General features: G+C 47.3%; 1 protein-coding gene across 1 annotated transcript in view; it reads left to right on the top strand.

Annotated features, from left to right (window-relative positions):
* Positions 1-227: 227 nt before the first annotated feature.
* Positions 228-17,465, top strand: part of MYO7B (myosin VIIB) — a 74,528-nt gene continuing 57,290 nt past the window's right edge. The window contains exons 1-6 of the mRNA XM_032406092.1: positions 228-245; positions 7,186-7,299; positions 8,393-8,545; positions 9,997-10,181; positions 13,033-13,154; positions 16,720-16,862. Of these exons, the coding sequence (XP_032261983.1) occupies positions 228-245; positions 7,186-7,299; positions 8,393-8,545; positions 9,997-10,181; positions 13,033-13,154; positions 16,720-16,862 (735 nt within the window). The remainder of the gene's footprint in view (positions 246-7,185; positions 7,300-8,392; positions 8,546-9,996; positions 10,182-13,032; positions 13,155-16,719; positions 16,863-17,465) is intronic.

Genomic DNA, 17,465 nt, shown 5'->3' on the forward strand with positions numbered 1-17,465 from the left:
AAAGATGAGATAAGATGGAAGAAACCGAGAAAGCACCTTCTCACACTTGGATGGGACTGTGACTTATTCACCCATGTATTCAAGAGTCATCACTTCTTGAGCCCGGTGCTCAGGGACATGCTGACACACTCGTGGCCCCTGCCCTCCGGGGGCTCCAAGGCAGGGCCATGAGGACTGACATTCTGCTTTCTCTCTGCACGCAGGCTGGGAAGAGCTGCTGCCGCAAGATGTCGACCTTCCGGCTGGTAAGAATCGCACCTATCCCACCTAGGGTTTATCTGGAAAGTTACTAAAGGCTAAGTCAAGTCATTCAGTGAGAGGCAATGAGGGCCCACAAGGAAAACATCCGAGGCAAGGGAGCACAAGGAACAAGACAACAGATTACATTGGGAGCACAAGGAACAAGACAGATTACATGGGGAGCACAAGGAACAAGACAGATTACATGGGGAGCACAAGGAACAAGAAAGATTACATTGGGAGCACAAGGAACAAGACAGATTACGATACCTAAGAAAACGAGTTTGGCCAAGCTCTGGGCCTGGGCAGGCAGCCGCACTTGTGCTGTGATCCCTCACTTAGACCTAGGGCTCAGATGCTTTGACAAAGGGATTGCTCTTGTCTTGTCTTGTCTCATTGCAACAGTTTCAAGGAGCTTACTTGGAGTGGATGGAAATCAAATACTAGGCCCGATGTCCACTGCGGGCTCTGCACCATCTTCCCTCAGCTGTATCACCGTGGCCAAGAGATGGCTCCATGTGGGAGCAAATGCTGAGACCCTGCCCTGCACTGGGGTTGGGGTGGGGGACACAGGCCTCCGGGCAGCTGGGGTGGTGCATGCAGGACGAGAGAACTTGAGGGCCCAGAGGAGAGCCCCCACCCCAACCCACCCTGAATTCTAGCCCAAACCCGGGAAAGCCAGATGGTGGAAATTCCTTTTTGATAAGAAAATGCCCCAAATATTCTTCTTCTGCATGCAAAGCCACAAAGTGGCCATTGTTTCCTCCAGCTGCTGGATCCACACTGCTGAATGGGGGCAGCATCCCCCAGCAACCAAGGGCTCCTGAAACCAAGCCCTCCAACCATCTGAGTTAAAGAAGGGTGGCTAGGCCCACCTCTTCCACTATGGGAAGAGAAAGACATCACAGGTGGGCAGCCGGTATCAGGGCACAGTGCCTATTTCGGCAAGTAGGCCAACAGTCCACCCTTTTTGGGAGACATTAGTGTGAAGGACCAGGTCTCCAGGAACCAGATTGTTCATGGCTTCAGGTCTTTGAGCTTCCTTGCAGTAATTTCGGTCTCAGGCTGGGGCACTCCCACCTTCTCTCCAGCAAGAGCTCTTCCTGCAGCTAGCTGTCAGGTATTTCCCACCACGAAGAACAGCGAGGACTCTCAGGACTCCGAGGATCTCCCCTGCAACTCCTCCTCTGTTTCTTAAATCTCAGTAGAGACTCTGACTTTCTTTGCAGCTGATAGCTGCTGCTATTTCTCTTCTCCTGCATTCTTTTCCTGATTTGGCTGCTCTTGCACAGGTTTTCCTGCTGATGGTGGTCACAAAGAAGCTCTATTTTCTGCTACCTGGTTTCTCAGTTGTTTCCTAGGAGAGCTTTGGCCAAATAGAGGGAACAAAAGTCACATTCTTTGATTTCTTCTTCCAGCCCGGGTCGGGCTCACGCCTCCTCACTAAGTCTGGATCAGAAATGGTGTCTCTCCTTTTCATCTCTGGTTAATGTCAAGTTTGCTGTGAGATGCCCATCATCTACCTTTGACTTTTCATCTTCACGCTGTGGTGAGCTACCAGCCATTTCAGCTGCTCACTGCAATTCCATCGTCGTTGTAAGAAAGCTTCTCCTGGGTCTCTGGTGTTTCTGATGTGATTTGATTAGTTCACTTAGCCCAGTACATTGCTCATGCTGGTTTTCTGTATCCTACAGCAACTGTTCCTTGCTTTAATTTAGTTTTCATTTTAAATGGTATGACACACCATTTAAAGAATCAGTCCCCCACTTCCTTTTCCTCAGAAGTGACCACTATCAAACCTTCTAGTTGGTTCTTTGATATTTCCCTCCATGTTTAGAAAGAACATGCTTGCAGTGCTATTTGAGTTTTTGGCTTCAGGCATCATCTATTACTGACTTCCCACCATGTAAGAAAGGTCTTAGCTCCTTGAGCCTACCCCCATCCTGGGCACTCAGAAGTATACTACCTGTGTCTCTGTCCTCCCCAAATTGTTAAACCTAGCTTTGATCAGATTTGTATACAGGGTTTACTTATTTTATCTAAGTAAATGCTACTCCCAGTTGAGCCAGTGGTGTACTCCTAGCACTGTGCTTTCCTTTGCTGGGCTTTATCATTGTCTTCTCTCCACCTGTTTAGTTTTCTGTGTATTTATCATGCCTTTAACCCCCAGCTTTCTCCCACATATGTCAGTCTACTCTCAAAATGTTCTGATTCATAGGGAGTTCAGCCAGTCTCATCCTCAGAAGGAAATCTCTCCCAGAGTTGCTGACTTGCAATACCTCAACTATATCTTCTACTTCTGAGGCACACATTTTTTAAAATTTATTTTATTTTATTTTATTTTATTATGTTATGTTAGTCACCATACATTACATCATTAGTTTTTGAAGTAGTGTTCCATGATTCATTGTTTGCATATAATACCCAGTGCTCCATGCAGCTAACCCATCCCTCCACCCCCCTTTCTCTCTAAAACCCTGTTTGTTTCTTAGAGTCCATAGTCTCTCATGGTTCGTCTCCCCCTCCGATTTCTGCCCCCTTCATTTTTCCCTTCCTTCTCCTAATGTCCCCCATGCTATTCCTTATGTTCCACAAATAAGTGAAACCATATGATAATTGAGTTTCTCTGCTTGACTTATTTCACTTAGCATAATCTCCTCCAGTCCCATCCATGTTGATGCAAAATTTGGGTATTCATCCTTTCTGATGGCTGAGTAATATTCCATTGTATATATGGACATCTTCTTTATCCATTCGTCTGTTGAAGGGCATCTCAGCTCTTTCCTCAGTTTGGCTATTGTGGACATTGCTGCTATGAACATTGAGGTGCATGTGGCCCTTCTTTTCACTACATCTGTGTCTTTGGGGTAAATACCCAGTAGTGCAATCGCTGGGTCATAGGGTAGCTCTATTTTTAATTTTTTGAAGAACCTCCTCACTGTTTTCCAAAGTGACTGTACCAACTTGCATTCCCACGAACAGTGTAAGAGGGTTCCCCTTTCACCACAACCTCTCCAACATTTGTTGTTTCTTGCTGAGGCATACATCTTGACATCATCTTGGGGTCTCCTTCACAGCCACCCTGAATATGCCTTTTGCCTCTCCTTTATACTGAATCCCTTTTCCTGGAACCAAGGTCTTTCTCTTGGTTTACTCCCTCATTTTGATCTAGCAGATCCTATAATACCTTGCTGAGAAAGGGCACATAGGAGGTAAATGTTTTTTAACAACTTTCATGTCTAATTTATGCTTGGTCAAGTATGAATGTCAGCTGGGCATAGGGTTCCATTACTGGATAGAATTTTCCCTAAGAATTGTGAAGATGTCTATTCCACGTTGTCTTCTGGCTTCCAGCATTGCTGTTGAGAAGTCTGATACCATTCTAATTTTTAAGCCTTTGTATAAAACTTATTTTTTCTCTCTGAAAGCTTTCATGATTTTCTCTTTGTCCCAAGTATTTTGAAACTTCATGATCATGTGTGTTGGTGTGAATCTATTTTCATTCCTTGTACTATCCACTGAAGTTTGTTCCCCAATTTTTTTTTCCAGAAGGCTAATGGGAATAATATTACATCTTCAAAAATGCTTGTTACCTTTATATTCCAGTGAATGACAATTTGGGTAAAAAATTATTTGATTTCTTTTTCTTTTTTTTCCATTGTGGTAAAAAACACACAACATTAAATTTACCGTCTTAACAAATTTTTTTTTTTTTAAGATTTTATTTGTTCATTTGACAGAGAGATAGAGAGAGAGCACAAGTAGGCAGAGAGGCAAAGGGAGAGGGAGAAGCAGGCTCTCTGCTGAGCAGGGAACCCGATGCAGGGCTCGATCCCAGGACCCCGGGATCATGACCTAAGCCGAAGGCAGACGCTTAACGACTGAGCCACCCAGGCACCCCTGTCAGTATTAAGTATATTCACATTGTTGTGAACGGATCTGAGAACTTTTTATCTTGCAAACTTGGAATTCGGTGCTCATTAAACACTGTTTTCCCTTCCTTCTGCAGCCTTTGGCAACCACCTTTCTACCTTCTGTTTCTATGATTTTAACTACTTCAGGTATTTTTTTTTTACATGCTGTGTGATTCCATTTATATAACATTTAAAAATAGATAAAACTATTCTATGGGGGCACCTGGGTGGCTCAGTTGGTTAAGCGACTGCCTTCGGCTCAGGTCATGATCCTGGAGTCCCTGGATCGAGTCCCGCGTCGGGCTCCCTGCTCGGCGGGGAGTCTGCTTCTCCCTCTGACCCTCCCCCCTCTCATGTGCTTGCTCTCTCTCATTCTGTCTCTCTCAAATAAATAAATAAAAAATCTTAAAAAAAAAAAAACTATTCTATGGTGTTAAAAGTCAAAGTAATGGCTACATTGGAGGAGGAAAAAGGGTGTGGCAGAGCAACTGGGAAGGAAGAGGTGGGGAACCTCTGGGATGCTGGTTATGCTCTATTTTTTTACCTTGATGACAGTAATTATGATAATTCCTCAAGCTGTATTCTTATGATGTGTGCACTTTTCTCTTATATGTATGACATTTAAAAGACTTTTCAAACCTTTAGTATGTTAATTTTTGTATATTTTTATTATCAACTTTCTTACTCACCTTTTCACAAATGGACCACCCAGGTTGATTTAACTTGATAAACTAAAAGGTAAAACTTCTGAACCTTCCCTTTCCTTTTCCATAACAATTTTTGTAGCATTGGAAGAGGAAAACTTGAAGACAAAAACAAGTGGATAGGAAACAGCCCTTTTTTCCTTTTGGTCCTATTGACCCTTAAGATTTTAAGTAACTGAGAAGAGCTGGGATTTGTACCAGAGTCAACCAAGCTAACCATCGTGGTAGATGGGGAGGAATTTTTTTGGATACTGATTAATACTGCATCAGGGTTCCAGTCTAAGCACATCTCTTCCATTAACAGCCGTAGGGTACCTTTTTGAAAAGAGGACTCAGAAAGTTGATTAACTTGGCGAAATCCAAAGCAAAACATCAGAACTTTTGCTTTTCCATTTTCCTATGAATTTCTCTTGATCTTTAGCGGCACCTAAACTGGCACCATCCTCTAGCATCTTCTTACACCCTAAAGATGGGAACGCCCCCTTCTAAATAGAAGGCAGAGATGTTTGAGCATAGGACACTCTGCAGAAGCCCTCTCTGACGCACTAAGCCCCGAGGGTATCAATGCATATCCCTACTTTAGATACTTCTTATGAGTGAAATAATGCAGCATTTGTCCTTTTGTGACTGGCTTATCTCACTTAGCATAATGTCCTGGAGGTCCATCCACATTGTACCATATGATAGGATTCCTTTTTTTTTTTTTTAAGGCTGCATGATATTCCATTGTATGTATATATCATATTTTGTTTATTTGCTTATCTGTCAATGGACCCTTGGGTTGCTTTCACATCTGGCTATTGTGAATAATGCTGCAATGCATGGGAGTACAAATATGTCTTCAAGATCTTTTTTTGAATTTCTTTGGATGTATACTCAGAGGTGGGATTGCTAGGTCATACGGTAGTTCTATTTTTAATTTTTTGAGGAACTTCCATATTGTTTTCCCCAGTGGCTGCACCAGTTTACAATCCTACCAACAGTGTATAAAAGTTCCAATGTCTCTACATCCTCTCTAACACTTGTTGTTTTCTGCTCTTTTGATAGTGGCCATCCTAATAAGTGGGTTGCTCTTTTCTTGAGATCTTTGTAGGAGTGGTTCAGCCCTCACATAGGATTTGACTTTGTCCTGAATTTTCTCCTTATAAGTGAACTTATCTTTTTGTCTGCCTACATCCTCAAAATTATTTCTTTGTTTTTTAAGTTCAATAACCTTCACTAGTCTATGTCCTAGAGCTGATTTTTCTTTGTCTTTATTTCCTGGGACCCAGTGTGCTTTCAATCCACAGATGCAAGGCTTCTTTTATTTCTGGAAAGTTGTCTTGAATTATAACTTTAAATAATCTTCCTGGGTTTTATTTCTAGTTACCTTCTTCGGGCACTTATGTGTATTTTTGTCCATCTTCCTTATCTATCTTTTTCTTCCTAATCCTCACTTTAAACATTTGTGTGTCCTTCTTCTCACTCTCTCCTCCTGTCTTCAGTGATCTTCACTGTGCTTTTAGTATAGTAGTGCTTGTTCCTCTGCTGTTTCCAATTCTGTTTTCGTTTCTGGTCCATGTTTATCTCTTTTCTTCCGATTCTTTCTCGAGCTTTGCCAATTCACATCTCATCCTTTTCAGTTGTCTCAGCATCTGATTTCTGAGCTCTTGCTCCTGCTCTACTCTTCAATAAGGTTTTGGAAGCCATGGTGAAATACTTGACCACAACTTTCCACTGTTGCATGGCAGTTTTGTTGGTTGGTTGGTTGGTTTTTCCCTGGTGAGAATAATTCACCTCCTCCTTTCCTCATTTTGGATTTCAGTATCTTTGTATGTAGACCTGTGCTGATTCCTTTTGGATTACTCCTCTTTGAATGGAGTGAGCTTTCTTGGATCAGAAGGAAGTTCATGTGGGTCAATGACATGTTGCAGGCTAGCAGAAACCTAGTGAGAGTTTGGTCTTTGCTTCTCCCCACCCAAAGGGTTTGGGTGCTATAGAGCTATTCACAGGGCAAAGACTTTTTCCAACTCACAGTGGGACTGTTTTCCTACAAATATGGCTTGTCTGTTTCCTAGAACCAAGCAAGGCCAGGGAATCTTCCCCTGCTACCTCCCACCTCCCACTACCATCCCGGCAAGAGCAAGAGAGGGCAGGGAAGGAGGGAAGGAAGAAGGAGGAGAAGGAAAGATGAAGAGGAGCAGGAGGAAGGGGTGTGGGGGAGACCGCACCCCAGCCACCTTGGGGGGTCCTGGTTGGAAGCGACAGCCCCCAGGAGAGGGTAAGTCTTGAGCAGGAAGGGGAATGTGGAGCAGGCATCTGACCACTGTCTTCTCTCTGCTCTCCAGGGTGACCATGTGTGGCTGAGCCCCCTCTCTGCCAACAAGACCAGTGTGGCCATCGGGTGCATTGTCAAGGAAACAAAGCCTGGCAAGATCTTGGTTGAAGATGATGAAGGCAAGGTCAGTGTGGCCAGGCTGTCTAGGGGCTCAGGGCCCACCCCTACCCCCATCCCTCCAGGGCCCTGAGCCCCTCTCCTCTTCTGGTGCTGCTCCCCAACACCAGGGGTTCCAGACCCCAAGTGGGGGGATCCTACCTGGCAGGACAGACCACAGTGGGGTCTTGTCATGGTAAACATCACGGGTCTGTCTTGGGGAGTGTTTCTATAATCAAAGAGCAGGGAGCAAGTTGGTAGTTGGAAAACTTGGCCAATTAGGGGAGCAAGAAGGAGTGAAGTGAGGAAGGGTCTGTGGCAGAGAGGAGATGGCGGCAGAAAGCAGGTTTGCAAAGTAAAGAGGGTGAGCTGGAAGGACAAAAAGGAGAAATGGAGAGGTGTTCGAGAAAGATACATGGCGAAGAGGCCCCAGAATGTGATGAGGAAGGGGATGAGGCTCAGCTCATGCTGAACAAAACAGCCCAGGTGAGAGAGAAGTGGGAAGCTGTGGTGGCCTGCAGGGCTGCAGCTCAGCCACCTGGGGTTGGGGGAGCAAGCCCGGCCAAGCACAGTGCCCTGGGGAAGGGCGTGCAGTGTGAGGGGTCCAGCTGGTCCCTTTAGTCCTCCTCGTGCTGACCTCTTTGCTGAGGTGCTACAGCATGGGGCATGTGGAAATTTGGCCTCGAGGGAGAAGATTCTAGGCTGTGACCTGTGAGCTCCATATTAGGGAAGCCAGGAAAAGATGAACAATAATATCTTCTATTTGCAAAATGATGTTTTACAGTTTAAAAAGCACTTTTACTTGCATGCTCTTATTCTAACAATCTGTGAGGCCCCCAGCTGCAAACTGTCCCTGATCCTAATCACAGCCAAATCTGACTTCTGGCTACAAGTTCCTCTGACCCTGGTCTGAAACGTGCCATTAGCCCCAGCTATACACTGACCCGTGGCTCTGGACACATTCTTTCTCCGACCCCAATCTGCCCTGATCCTGCCTCAGGTTTCCCTTGACCTCTGCCAGAGACTAGTCAAGCCACCAGGTCAGCTGATCTCCTGGGAACTTGGAGAAGAAGAGCAGCGGGTTGGCTGCCCTTCAGGGGAGTCTGTGTCCTTTGTTCCAGGAACACTGGATCCGAGCAGAGGACCTTGACACCCTCAGCCCCATGCACCCCAACTCAGTACAAGGCGTGGATGACATGATCCGCCTGGGGGAGCTGAACGAGGCAGGCATGGTGCACAACCTCCTGATCCGCTATCAGAAGCACAAGATCTATGTGAGTCCCCCATTCCCACCCCCCAGTTCAGGGGGTTCGGTCCACAGGCACTGACCTCCTGGCTGGGGGGGGGCGGAAAAAAAACAGGCAGTGTGGGTTTGGAGCCAGGCACAGCTGGTTCAGTCCCCACTGCCCATGCCCTCAGTACATGAGATGGGCAAGGAACAAGGAACTTAACGCTTCTCCATCTCTGCTCCCTGATCCAAAATGAGTAGGGTGACAATACTTTTGAGGTCTCAGAAAGCTGATGTGTAGCATGCCAGCACAGTGCCTGGCACACAGTAGGTGCTCAGTTAGTACTATGGCTCAGTGGAAGGCCTGCTCTGATGGCCAAATGGACCGGAGGCCGTGGGGGTAGGCATTGTCTGCCTGGCCCCTTCCTAGGCATGTGGCAGAGACAGAGTCACCAGGCAGAAGACCCCTGTCCCCCTGTGAAATGAGTCCTGTGATGGCCAGAAGGGCTGTGTGGGTAGATGTGGGTCCTTCTCCCAAAGCCTGGCAGTGGATGGGAGGTTCACCCCAGCCCTAAGGCTCGCATCCCTGTTCCAATGCAGATATTCCCAGGAGAGGCAGCATTCAAAACTGATGCCAGCCCTGCCCTAACTGGGTGTGGCCTAGGAAGTCACTGCCTGCCTGGGGTCTCTCCTGGTGAGAGGTGGCTGGGGTGGCTCTGGGCAGCCTTTCTAGAACGATCAAAGCAGTGGGAGAATGAGCAGCGGACCCCAAAGAGAGGGGAGGGCTGGTCAGGAGAGTGAGGAGGCCCTGCAGGAGAGAAGGGACAGGGCACGCTGAGTCCACTCTGCCTGAATGTGAGTCAGAGCTCCTGGGACTGATAACGCCAATAAGCTAAAATGAGCTTATCCTTTATCCTTTCCAAAGAGCTTATGCTTGCATTCTTTTATCTGATTGTCACAGTACTTGGAGTCAGAGAGATTGAACTCTCCATTCTTAAAATGAAAACTAGGATGTGGATAATCATGTGACTTGACGAGGTGGCTATCCCTGTGTCACCCCCAGAGGGGCAGTCGGGCACCTCGGGGGCTCCAGATGAGCAGGTGGTCCTGACCAGGGATCCTAGGAGGGATCAGTGGAGGCTACCGTTGCTGGCCAGCCTCACGGAGTCCCCTGTGGGAGGCAGGTGAAGACTCATAAAGTCAGCCTATTTTTATTGAGCCTTCTAAATACCAGACAGAATGTTAAACATTTAACATAGAGCACCTCATTTAATCTTTGCCCCCAGCTCTCATTCATAGTAAACACCCCCATCTTTCCAAAGGGAGGATCTGAGCAGCTGAGCGTCTTGTCTCCCCGGCCCAGAATCAGACCTCACTTCCCCGCCAGGCTCAGCCAGGCCTGGTAGCCCTCAGTGGGTTGCACCCCAGGCCAAGGTCAGGCCCGGGCAGTGTGGGCCTTCAGAGCAGAGGGCACTAACCATCTGCTCCCGTCCCCAGACCTACACAGGCTCCATCCTGGTGGCCGTGAACCCATTCCAGGTGCTGCCCCTCTACACCCCGGAGCAGGCGCAGCTGTATTACAATCGCCACATGGGCGAACTCCCCCCACACGTCTTTGCCATCGCCAACAACTGCTACTTCAACATGAAGAGGAACAACAGGGACCAGTGCTGCATTATCAGGTGGGGGTCAGGCTCCCCACATTCCTGGGGGGGTCAGATGGGCCGGGCACAGCCTTGAATGTCTAGCAAAGCAGGGAGCACCTCCTCTCCCTAAACCTCTCCCAACGAGCCCCCGGCTGGCCTGTTTTATTTAGGGGCTCCCCTTCAGCGGCAAATACCCCAGCTGGCCTGCCCCTGGCCCCTACTGCCCCTCCAGCCTGACAAGTCCCTCCAGGGCTTCCTTCCTGCAGAACCTGCTCTTCCACTGTATTAGCAGAGCCTGGACTGCCCTGCCCTCAGTGAATATTTCCTGAGACAAGGAAGGAAAAATGGGATAGGCACATTGAATGGCACCCAGAATAGATGCTAGGGGGCTCAGGGGTCAAACAGGAGAGGTCTCACTAAAAAAAAAAAAAAAAAAAAAAAAAATCTCTGGGCAGGCCTCGGGTGAGGACAGGGGTAGCAGCAGGTGCAGGGGCCAGCTCTCAGGTTGCTGGGGCCCAGGAGGGACATGTCCTCCTCCAGTCCAGATCCTGACCCTGCTTCAAAGACCCCCTGCCTGGCCTGGCCTGGCCTCCCTGCTTCCTGCACAGGCCCTCCTGGTAAGGAAGGAAGGGAGGGAGAGGGAAAGGAAGGAGGGGGTGGAATTTGCCTCCAGGGCACATTGCTTGGCGCTATAGTAGAGTCGTTCATTCATTCCTTCATTCATTCATTCACTCATTTGAGGTCCCACAGTGCTCCAGTTGTACGCCCCGCATTGTACTACCGTGGGGAGACAGCAGCAAATGAAAGGGACTAAAATCCCTGCCTCATGGAGCTTACATTCTAGAAGGGGAGACACACAGGCGATAAATAAGCCAATTTTTCAGGCAGGTAATGAAAGCTTTGAAGAACAGCACTGCAGGGCAAGAGGAAAGACCATGATGGGGCTGCTGCTGTAGGTGGAGGGCAGACGAAGCATGGCCTCTCTGCACGGGATGATGGCACGGAGACCAGAATGAAGTCCTATAGCATAGATGATCGCATTTACTGTCCTCAGCAACCCTCTGAAGTAGATACTCTTATTCCTGTTTTACTGTTGCGGGCGGCGTGGTACTTAGCACCAGGGAGGCTGAGATCCTTTCCCAGACACACAGCTGTTAAGTAGGGAACCCAGGGCACTGGAAAGAAGACGGAGAAGTGTCCTGGGGTGACTTCCACTTCTTGGGAAGTGAATGGAGTTATACGCCAAGGAGGGTTGGTGCTCTGTCTCCCTCCCGGGCTCTGCCTCTCCACTCCGTGTGCTCCCAATGTGCCCCGCCACCCACCCCCCCACCCCAGGAATGGGAGGACCAGCCTCACTGCAAGAGGCTTCCCGAGCAGAGCTGGGCCCCAGGCTGGCCTGGAAGCTCACTGGGCCAGCCTTCACCTCCAGGACAGCAGTGGCTCAAGAAGAGGGCAGAGTACCCTTATCTGTGGCTTTTTGCATGAACAGAACATCACTCTGAGTCAAACTGCCTTCTCTTCCTGCCCTCGCCTCCCCCAAGGCCATAAGAAAAGCCATAAGCAAGTCACCTCCGCTCTGCCCTCAGTATCCTGTCTCTACCTCGGAGGGTTGTTTGGGGAACTTATGTTCGAGGCAGGCGGTGGAGGTTTGTTGATTGGACTGACTTGGCTTGCATAGTAATTGTGAACATTTTTGATCAAAACTTTTCTTAAAATGAATACTGTCAGATGAAACAGTATTTGTCTGGGATTTGCTTCAAAATAGTACAGCATGGGAAACAAAATGGGCCAGGAGTTGAAGCTGGAAATGGGACTGTGGGAGCTCATAATGCAAACCGTAAGGTGCAGGAATCTCCTGGGGATCTTGTGAAAATGCAGATTCTGACTGAGCAGAGCTGGGTAGGCCTAGGAGTCTGCATTTCTAACCAGGTGACAGGCATTGCTTTTATTAGTAAGACACTATTCAGCCTCCATTTGTAATGTTTGACATCTCCCATAATGAAAAATAATTTACCCAAAAGTGACATGCAAGCCTCAATAATAATACAGTAATCACTACAAACCCGAGTGTGTGCGATATGCCAGACATGAGTATATTTTTAACTTCATTAAACTCCCTAAGGAACTTCTAAAAACTAATTTTCATACCTCACCATTATGAAATTAATGTATCTTCAATATGAAAATTTTATAAAATTTCAGAAAAATATTCTCAGAAAAAATTCCTAGATACTTTTGGAAGAAAAAGCTTCCCCTATCCACTTAGTTAAAATTCTACTGAATAGTAGGGACATTTGTCACTTTACTGTGCCTAATAAGCATTGTCCATGTAATTGAGAGCTCTGTATAGACTTGGTTCTAATGGCTGCATGATGTTCTCTGACCAGAGCGACCATAACTAATCGTCCCCCTTTATGTTACTTCTGATTTTCCTCAATTGTTGGTTGTTTTTAAGATTTTATTTTTTTTTACATAATTTCTACACCCAGCGTGGGGCTCAAACCTACAACCCGGAGTCGCAGTCTCCCCTCTGGCCCACATAAACTCACGGCTCATAAAGAGGATGTTACATCAAAATATTGCATCGTCTGGTCCTGTTCATTCATCTGTAGTTACTGAGCCCTGGGCCAGTGACACTGGAATAAACCAGATACAACCATGCTCAAGGGGCTCACATCCAAGGCAGGGCAGAAAAGAGGAACACAGCAATAACTTATACAAAGTAGACAGCTGAGACCCACAGGGGAAATGCGGTGGGACTTGTGCACAGGGAGGGGGAGTTCCCATTCAGACCTGAAAGCGGGCCTGTGGGGGGTTTGCAGACCAGCCTAGGGTATTGAAGACATGGCTGTTTGACAGACTGACGCCCTGAGGGTCCTCTTTGCAGTGGGGAGTCTGGGGCAGGGAAGACGGAGACCACCAAGCTCATCCTGCAGTTCCTGGCCACCGTCAGCGGCCAGCATTCGTGGATTGAGCAGCAGGTCCTGGAGGCCAATCCCATCCTGGAAGGTGAGTGGTCACCCTCAGGAGCAGCCCCCCTCCCCTGGCCCTGCAGGGCTGGAACCTTCCTACCAGGAGGTGCCCGTGGGGAGGGAGAGGATCGTACCCTTTCTGCGACTTCTCGGATCCCTCAGGACAGGAAAAATGAGCACGGGGTGGATGGTAGTGTGGGGGTTCCCGGGAAGCACGAAGGGACAAAACTGATGACCCTACAAGCTTTCACTAAGTGTGTTTTCCACAGGATCAAGACAAGTATTCCTTTTAAATAAGGACCCTGAGATGAAATTGGTTTGGGAAATGCTGGGTGTGTCCACTTGGGTCACCTGTGAGGCAGTTGATAAGCTGGTGTTAAGACTGCAAGAGGTCAGCTGAGGGCTACCCCTGAGCAAGACGAAGGGGGAAGTGGCAGGAACAAGCAGGAAAAGCATCCTGACTGGAGTACCTGTAGGACACTCAGGAAAGGGAAGAGTGGAATTGGCAGGATGAGGTTCAAGCTGTGTGCAGATCTGTCGGGGTCTTGGCTAGCCCAAGGGGGAGCTCAGAGCAGAGTGCCCATTAAAGGAGGCCTGCATTGGGTGCAATGCCAGGCCCATGCCCCCTCGCTCAGTCTCTGGTGGGGGCAGCCCAGAAATGTGTGACTTGGACCCCCAGTGACCAGCCACGGTCAGCGCGTTTTCTCTGTTTCTTTATAACACAGGTATGTTTTACATACAGTACAAGTTCACCTTTTTCAATATACAGTATGAGTTTTGACAAACTCATACAGTCATAGAATGCCCATCTTAGTCATGTATGGAATGTTCCTATCAGCCCCAAACTTCCCTTCCCTTGTAGTCAACTCCCTTCCCAACCCCAACCTTTGGCAACCACTGATTTGTCCATTTTCCCCTCGATACAGCTAACCCTTGAGCAATGAGGGTTTGAATTGTGCAGGTCCACTTACATGTGGACTTTTTTCGATAAATTCTTTTCTCTAGATTATTGTGAGAAGACAGTACACGATACATACAACATACAAAATGTGTTAATTGACTATGTTATCAGTAAGGCTTCCAGTCAACAATGGGCTATCAGTAGTTAAGTTCTGAGGAGTCAAAAGTTATACACAGGTTTTCAACTGCACGGGGAGTGAGCACCGTTAACCCCCACATTGTTCAAGGGTCAACTGTAGTTTTATCTTCTCCAGAAGCTTATATAAATGAAATCCTATGGTGTGCCGTCTTTTGGGTCTGCCTACTCTTGTTAGCATGATGCATCTGGGATTTTTCATGCCGTTGTCTGCATCAGTAATTCATTTCTTTTATCGACGTAGAAGTGTCACAGTTGGTCTATTCACCAGCTGAAGGACACCCGGGTTGTTTATAGTTTTTAGTGATTATGAATAAAGCTTTACAGACAGTTGCGTACAGGTTTTGGTGTGAACATGTGTTTTTCTCCTGAATAAACATGTTAGGCATGAAATTGTTGGGTCAAATGGTGAGCCATTTACCTTTGTCACAAACTGTCAAAATGTTTCCCAAAGTGGCTGTACCATCTTGCATTCCCAGCAGCAAAATATGAGAGTCCTGGTCGCTCCACGTCCTCGCCAGCACTTGGTACTGCCAGGGTGTTGGTTTGCTACCGCAGGGGGCGCGGAGTGGTGTCTCACCATAGCCTTAATTCAAGTTTCCCTAACAGCTAATGGCGTCTTTTCATGGGCTTATTTCCTATCTGGGTATCTTCTCTGTGTCTATTCAAACCTTTTGCCCATTTTTAAATTGAGTTGATTCCTTATTAACGATTTATGAGTTCTTTATATCTTCTGGATACAAGCCCCTTATAAGATATGTGTTTTGCAAATATTTTGCCCCAGTCTGTAGTTTGTCCCTTCATTCTTTCAACAGGGTCTTTTATAGGCCAGAAGTTTTTGATTTCCATAAAGTTCAATTTATTTTTGTTTCTGTTATTGATCATGCCTTTGGTGTCGTATTTAAGAAATCTTTGGGGCACCTGGGTGGCTCAGTCGGTTAAGCATTCAGCTCTTGATTTTGGCTCGGGTCATGATCTCAGGGTCGTGAGATCAAACTCCGTGTCCCGCTCCGCTAAATTCTCTCTCTCCCTCTGCCCCTCCCCCTTCCCTCTCTAAAAAAAAAAGAAAAAGAAAGAAATCTTTGCCTAATCCAGAGATTTTCTTTTATGTTTTCTTCTGGATGTGGTGCAGTTTTAGCTTTTACATTTAGGTCCATGATCTATTTTGTGTTGATTTTTTCTATGGTGCAAGGTATAAGTCGAGTTTCTGCTTTTTTCTCATTTTTCCCTTCCCTTTCTTTTCTTCTTTTCTTTCAGAAGGCTATCCAATAATTTCAGCCCCATTTGTCAAAAAGACTATTCTTTCTCCATTGAGTGGCCTTTGCACCTTTGTCTAAAATCAGTTGGCCATCCATGTGTGGGTCTGTTTCTGGATTCTCTATTCTGTTCTGTTGCTCTCTGAATACCCTTCTGCCAATGCCACACTGTCTGGATTTCTGTAGCTTAGTTCTATAGCTTAGTCAGTTTTTCAATCACGACCCCCAGTTTTGTTCTTCCTTTTCAAAATTGGCCATCGTAGGTGCTTTACCTTTCCATATACATTTCAGAATCAGCTTGCCGATTTCTACCCAAAGGGGCCTACGTCAGGCTCTTTCTTGAAGAGAGATCTGCCACTGGGTTCAACAATATGAAGTAGGTTTCCCAAGCATAGCTAGCCCCTATAGGAGCCTCTGCTGTCTGTCAGGATACCTCAAGGCGGACACCAAGGAACCCTTTTCCTTTTCTCATGGGACTAATGCTGTATGGTAGTATTGTCAACTTGCATCCCAACCCACCACTGGATCATGAAATCAGTCTTTTAGGACAAATTAAATTGCATAGAATAGAAAATACCCCAGTGCATTGTTCTTGGTCAGAACCAGTACTGAATATTTTCTTTTACTAATGTGTGCAGGTGAGGGTGTGTATGCAATAAGATGCAATGCAAAGGGTCTTTCTTATTGTGGCTCGAATCAGCTTGCAGAAACAGCTCTATGAAATGCACTTTGGATCATGCTGCAATCCAGATGCCTTCTGCTCTGACCTCCTCTGAGCCTAGTCCCTGCCAGCTGTTGCTATTCTCCCTGCAAGCTTGCCCTCTCAAAGCCAGCCCCAGCTTCAGCCTGAGCAATCTTTCTAAAATACAAATCTGTTCCCACACTCCCTCAGAAGCTTTCCTGCCTCCCCCATCACCCACAGACTAATTCTAAACTTCTTAGCCTGGCATTCAAGGCTCTATGCTACTAACTAGTTCCATCTATCTTCCACTGCTTTCCTCCTGTATTTTATGCTCCAGCCAAACATCCCCCCTGCAAATACACCCCATGCTTACTGACATCTGCGCCTTTACTTGCACTTTGTCTTCCTCTCGGCATACTCTTGGCTGTCACCACTTTCTAGTGCAACGCTACCCATCCTTCAACTCTGGGCTCAGCCACCTCCTCTTAGAAGCCTTCCCAGATGATCCCACTCAAAGTAAATTTTCTCTTCTCTGCTCCCATCATGGGCATCACCCTCTGGCCCTCAGCCTTCGGAAATGCCAAGACAATCCGAAATGATAACTCAAGCCGCTTTGGGAAGTATATCGACATCCACTTCAACCCTAGTGGGGTGATCGAGGGTGCACGCATCGAGCAATTTCTGCTGGAGAAGTCCCGGGTCTGCCGGCAGGTGAGGCCTCCCTCTGCTGCACTGGTCCTGGGGAAACCTCCACCCATCCTGGGACTGGGAGCCAGGGAATGAGGAGGCTTCCAAGAGAGGCTCCCTCCCATCACTCTCACACCTCCCCAGGGACCTCCCCAAACCTCCATTGGTCTTAGTTTGCTGCCACTGAACCCTGGCCTTACCCTGAGATGGCCAAGGACCCCTAGAATGGGATAATGATGGTCCTTTCCCAGTATTCAAGAAAAAGAAATGATGACATTTTCTGTTTTGAATTTTCCATCCATATCATGTTCTACATTCTTTGGTGCTTACTACCCACCTCTACCAGAATTAATTTTAAGGCCAGGACAGTCACCAGCTAAGGAACTGGATCCTGGCATCACTCCCAGCTTGCAACTTAGGCAAGATGTCTTCAGGGCTGGGAAGAGCAGTGGAGATGCAGGGAAGCACCTGGGAGCCATGTGTTTGCTGGGCTTGGTGGGTGGCCTCTAGCACAGGACTGTGGGCATGAGCTGGCCTTGGAGGCCCAGAATGAGGACATCCACAGAGCCAAACGACCCTTGGGTCAATGCCAGAGCCACATCTGGTTGACAGCTGTCAACCAGATGT

The sequence above is a fragment of the Phoca vitulina genome, unplaced genomic scaffold (genome assembly GCF_004348235.1).
Source record: "Phoca vitulina isolate PV1807 unplaced genomic scaffold, GSC_HSeal_1.0 scaffold1, whole genome shotgun sequence".
Taxonomy (NCBI): domain Eukaryota; kingdom Metazoa; phylum Chordata; class Mammalia; order Carnivora; family Phocidae; genus Phoca; species Phoca vitulina.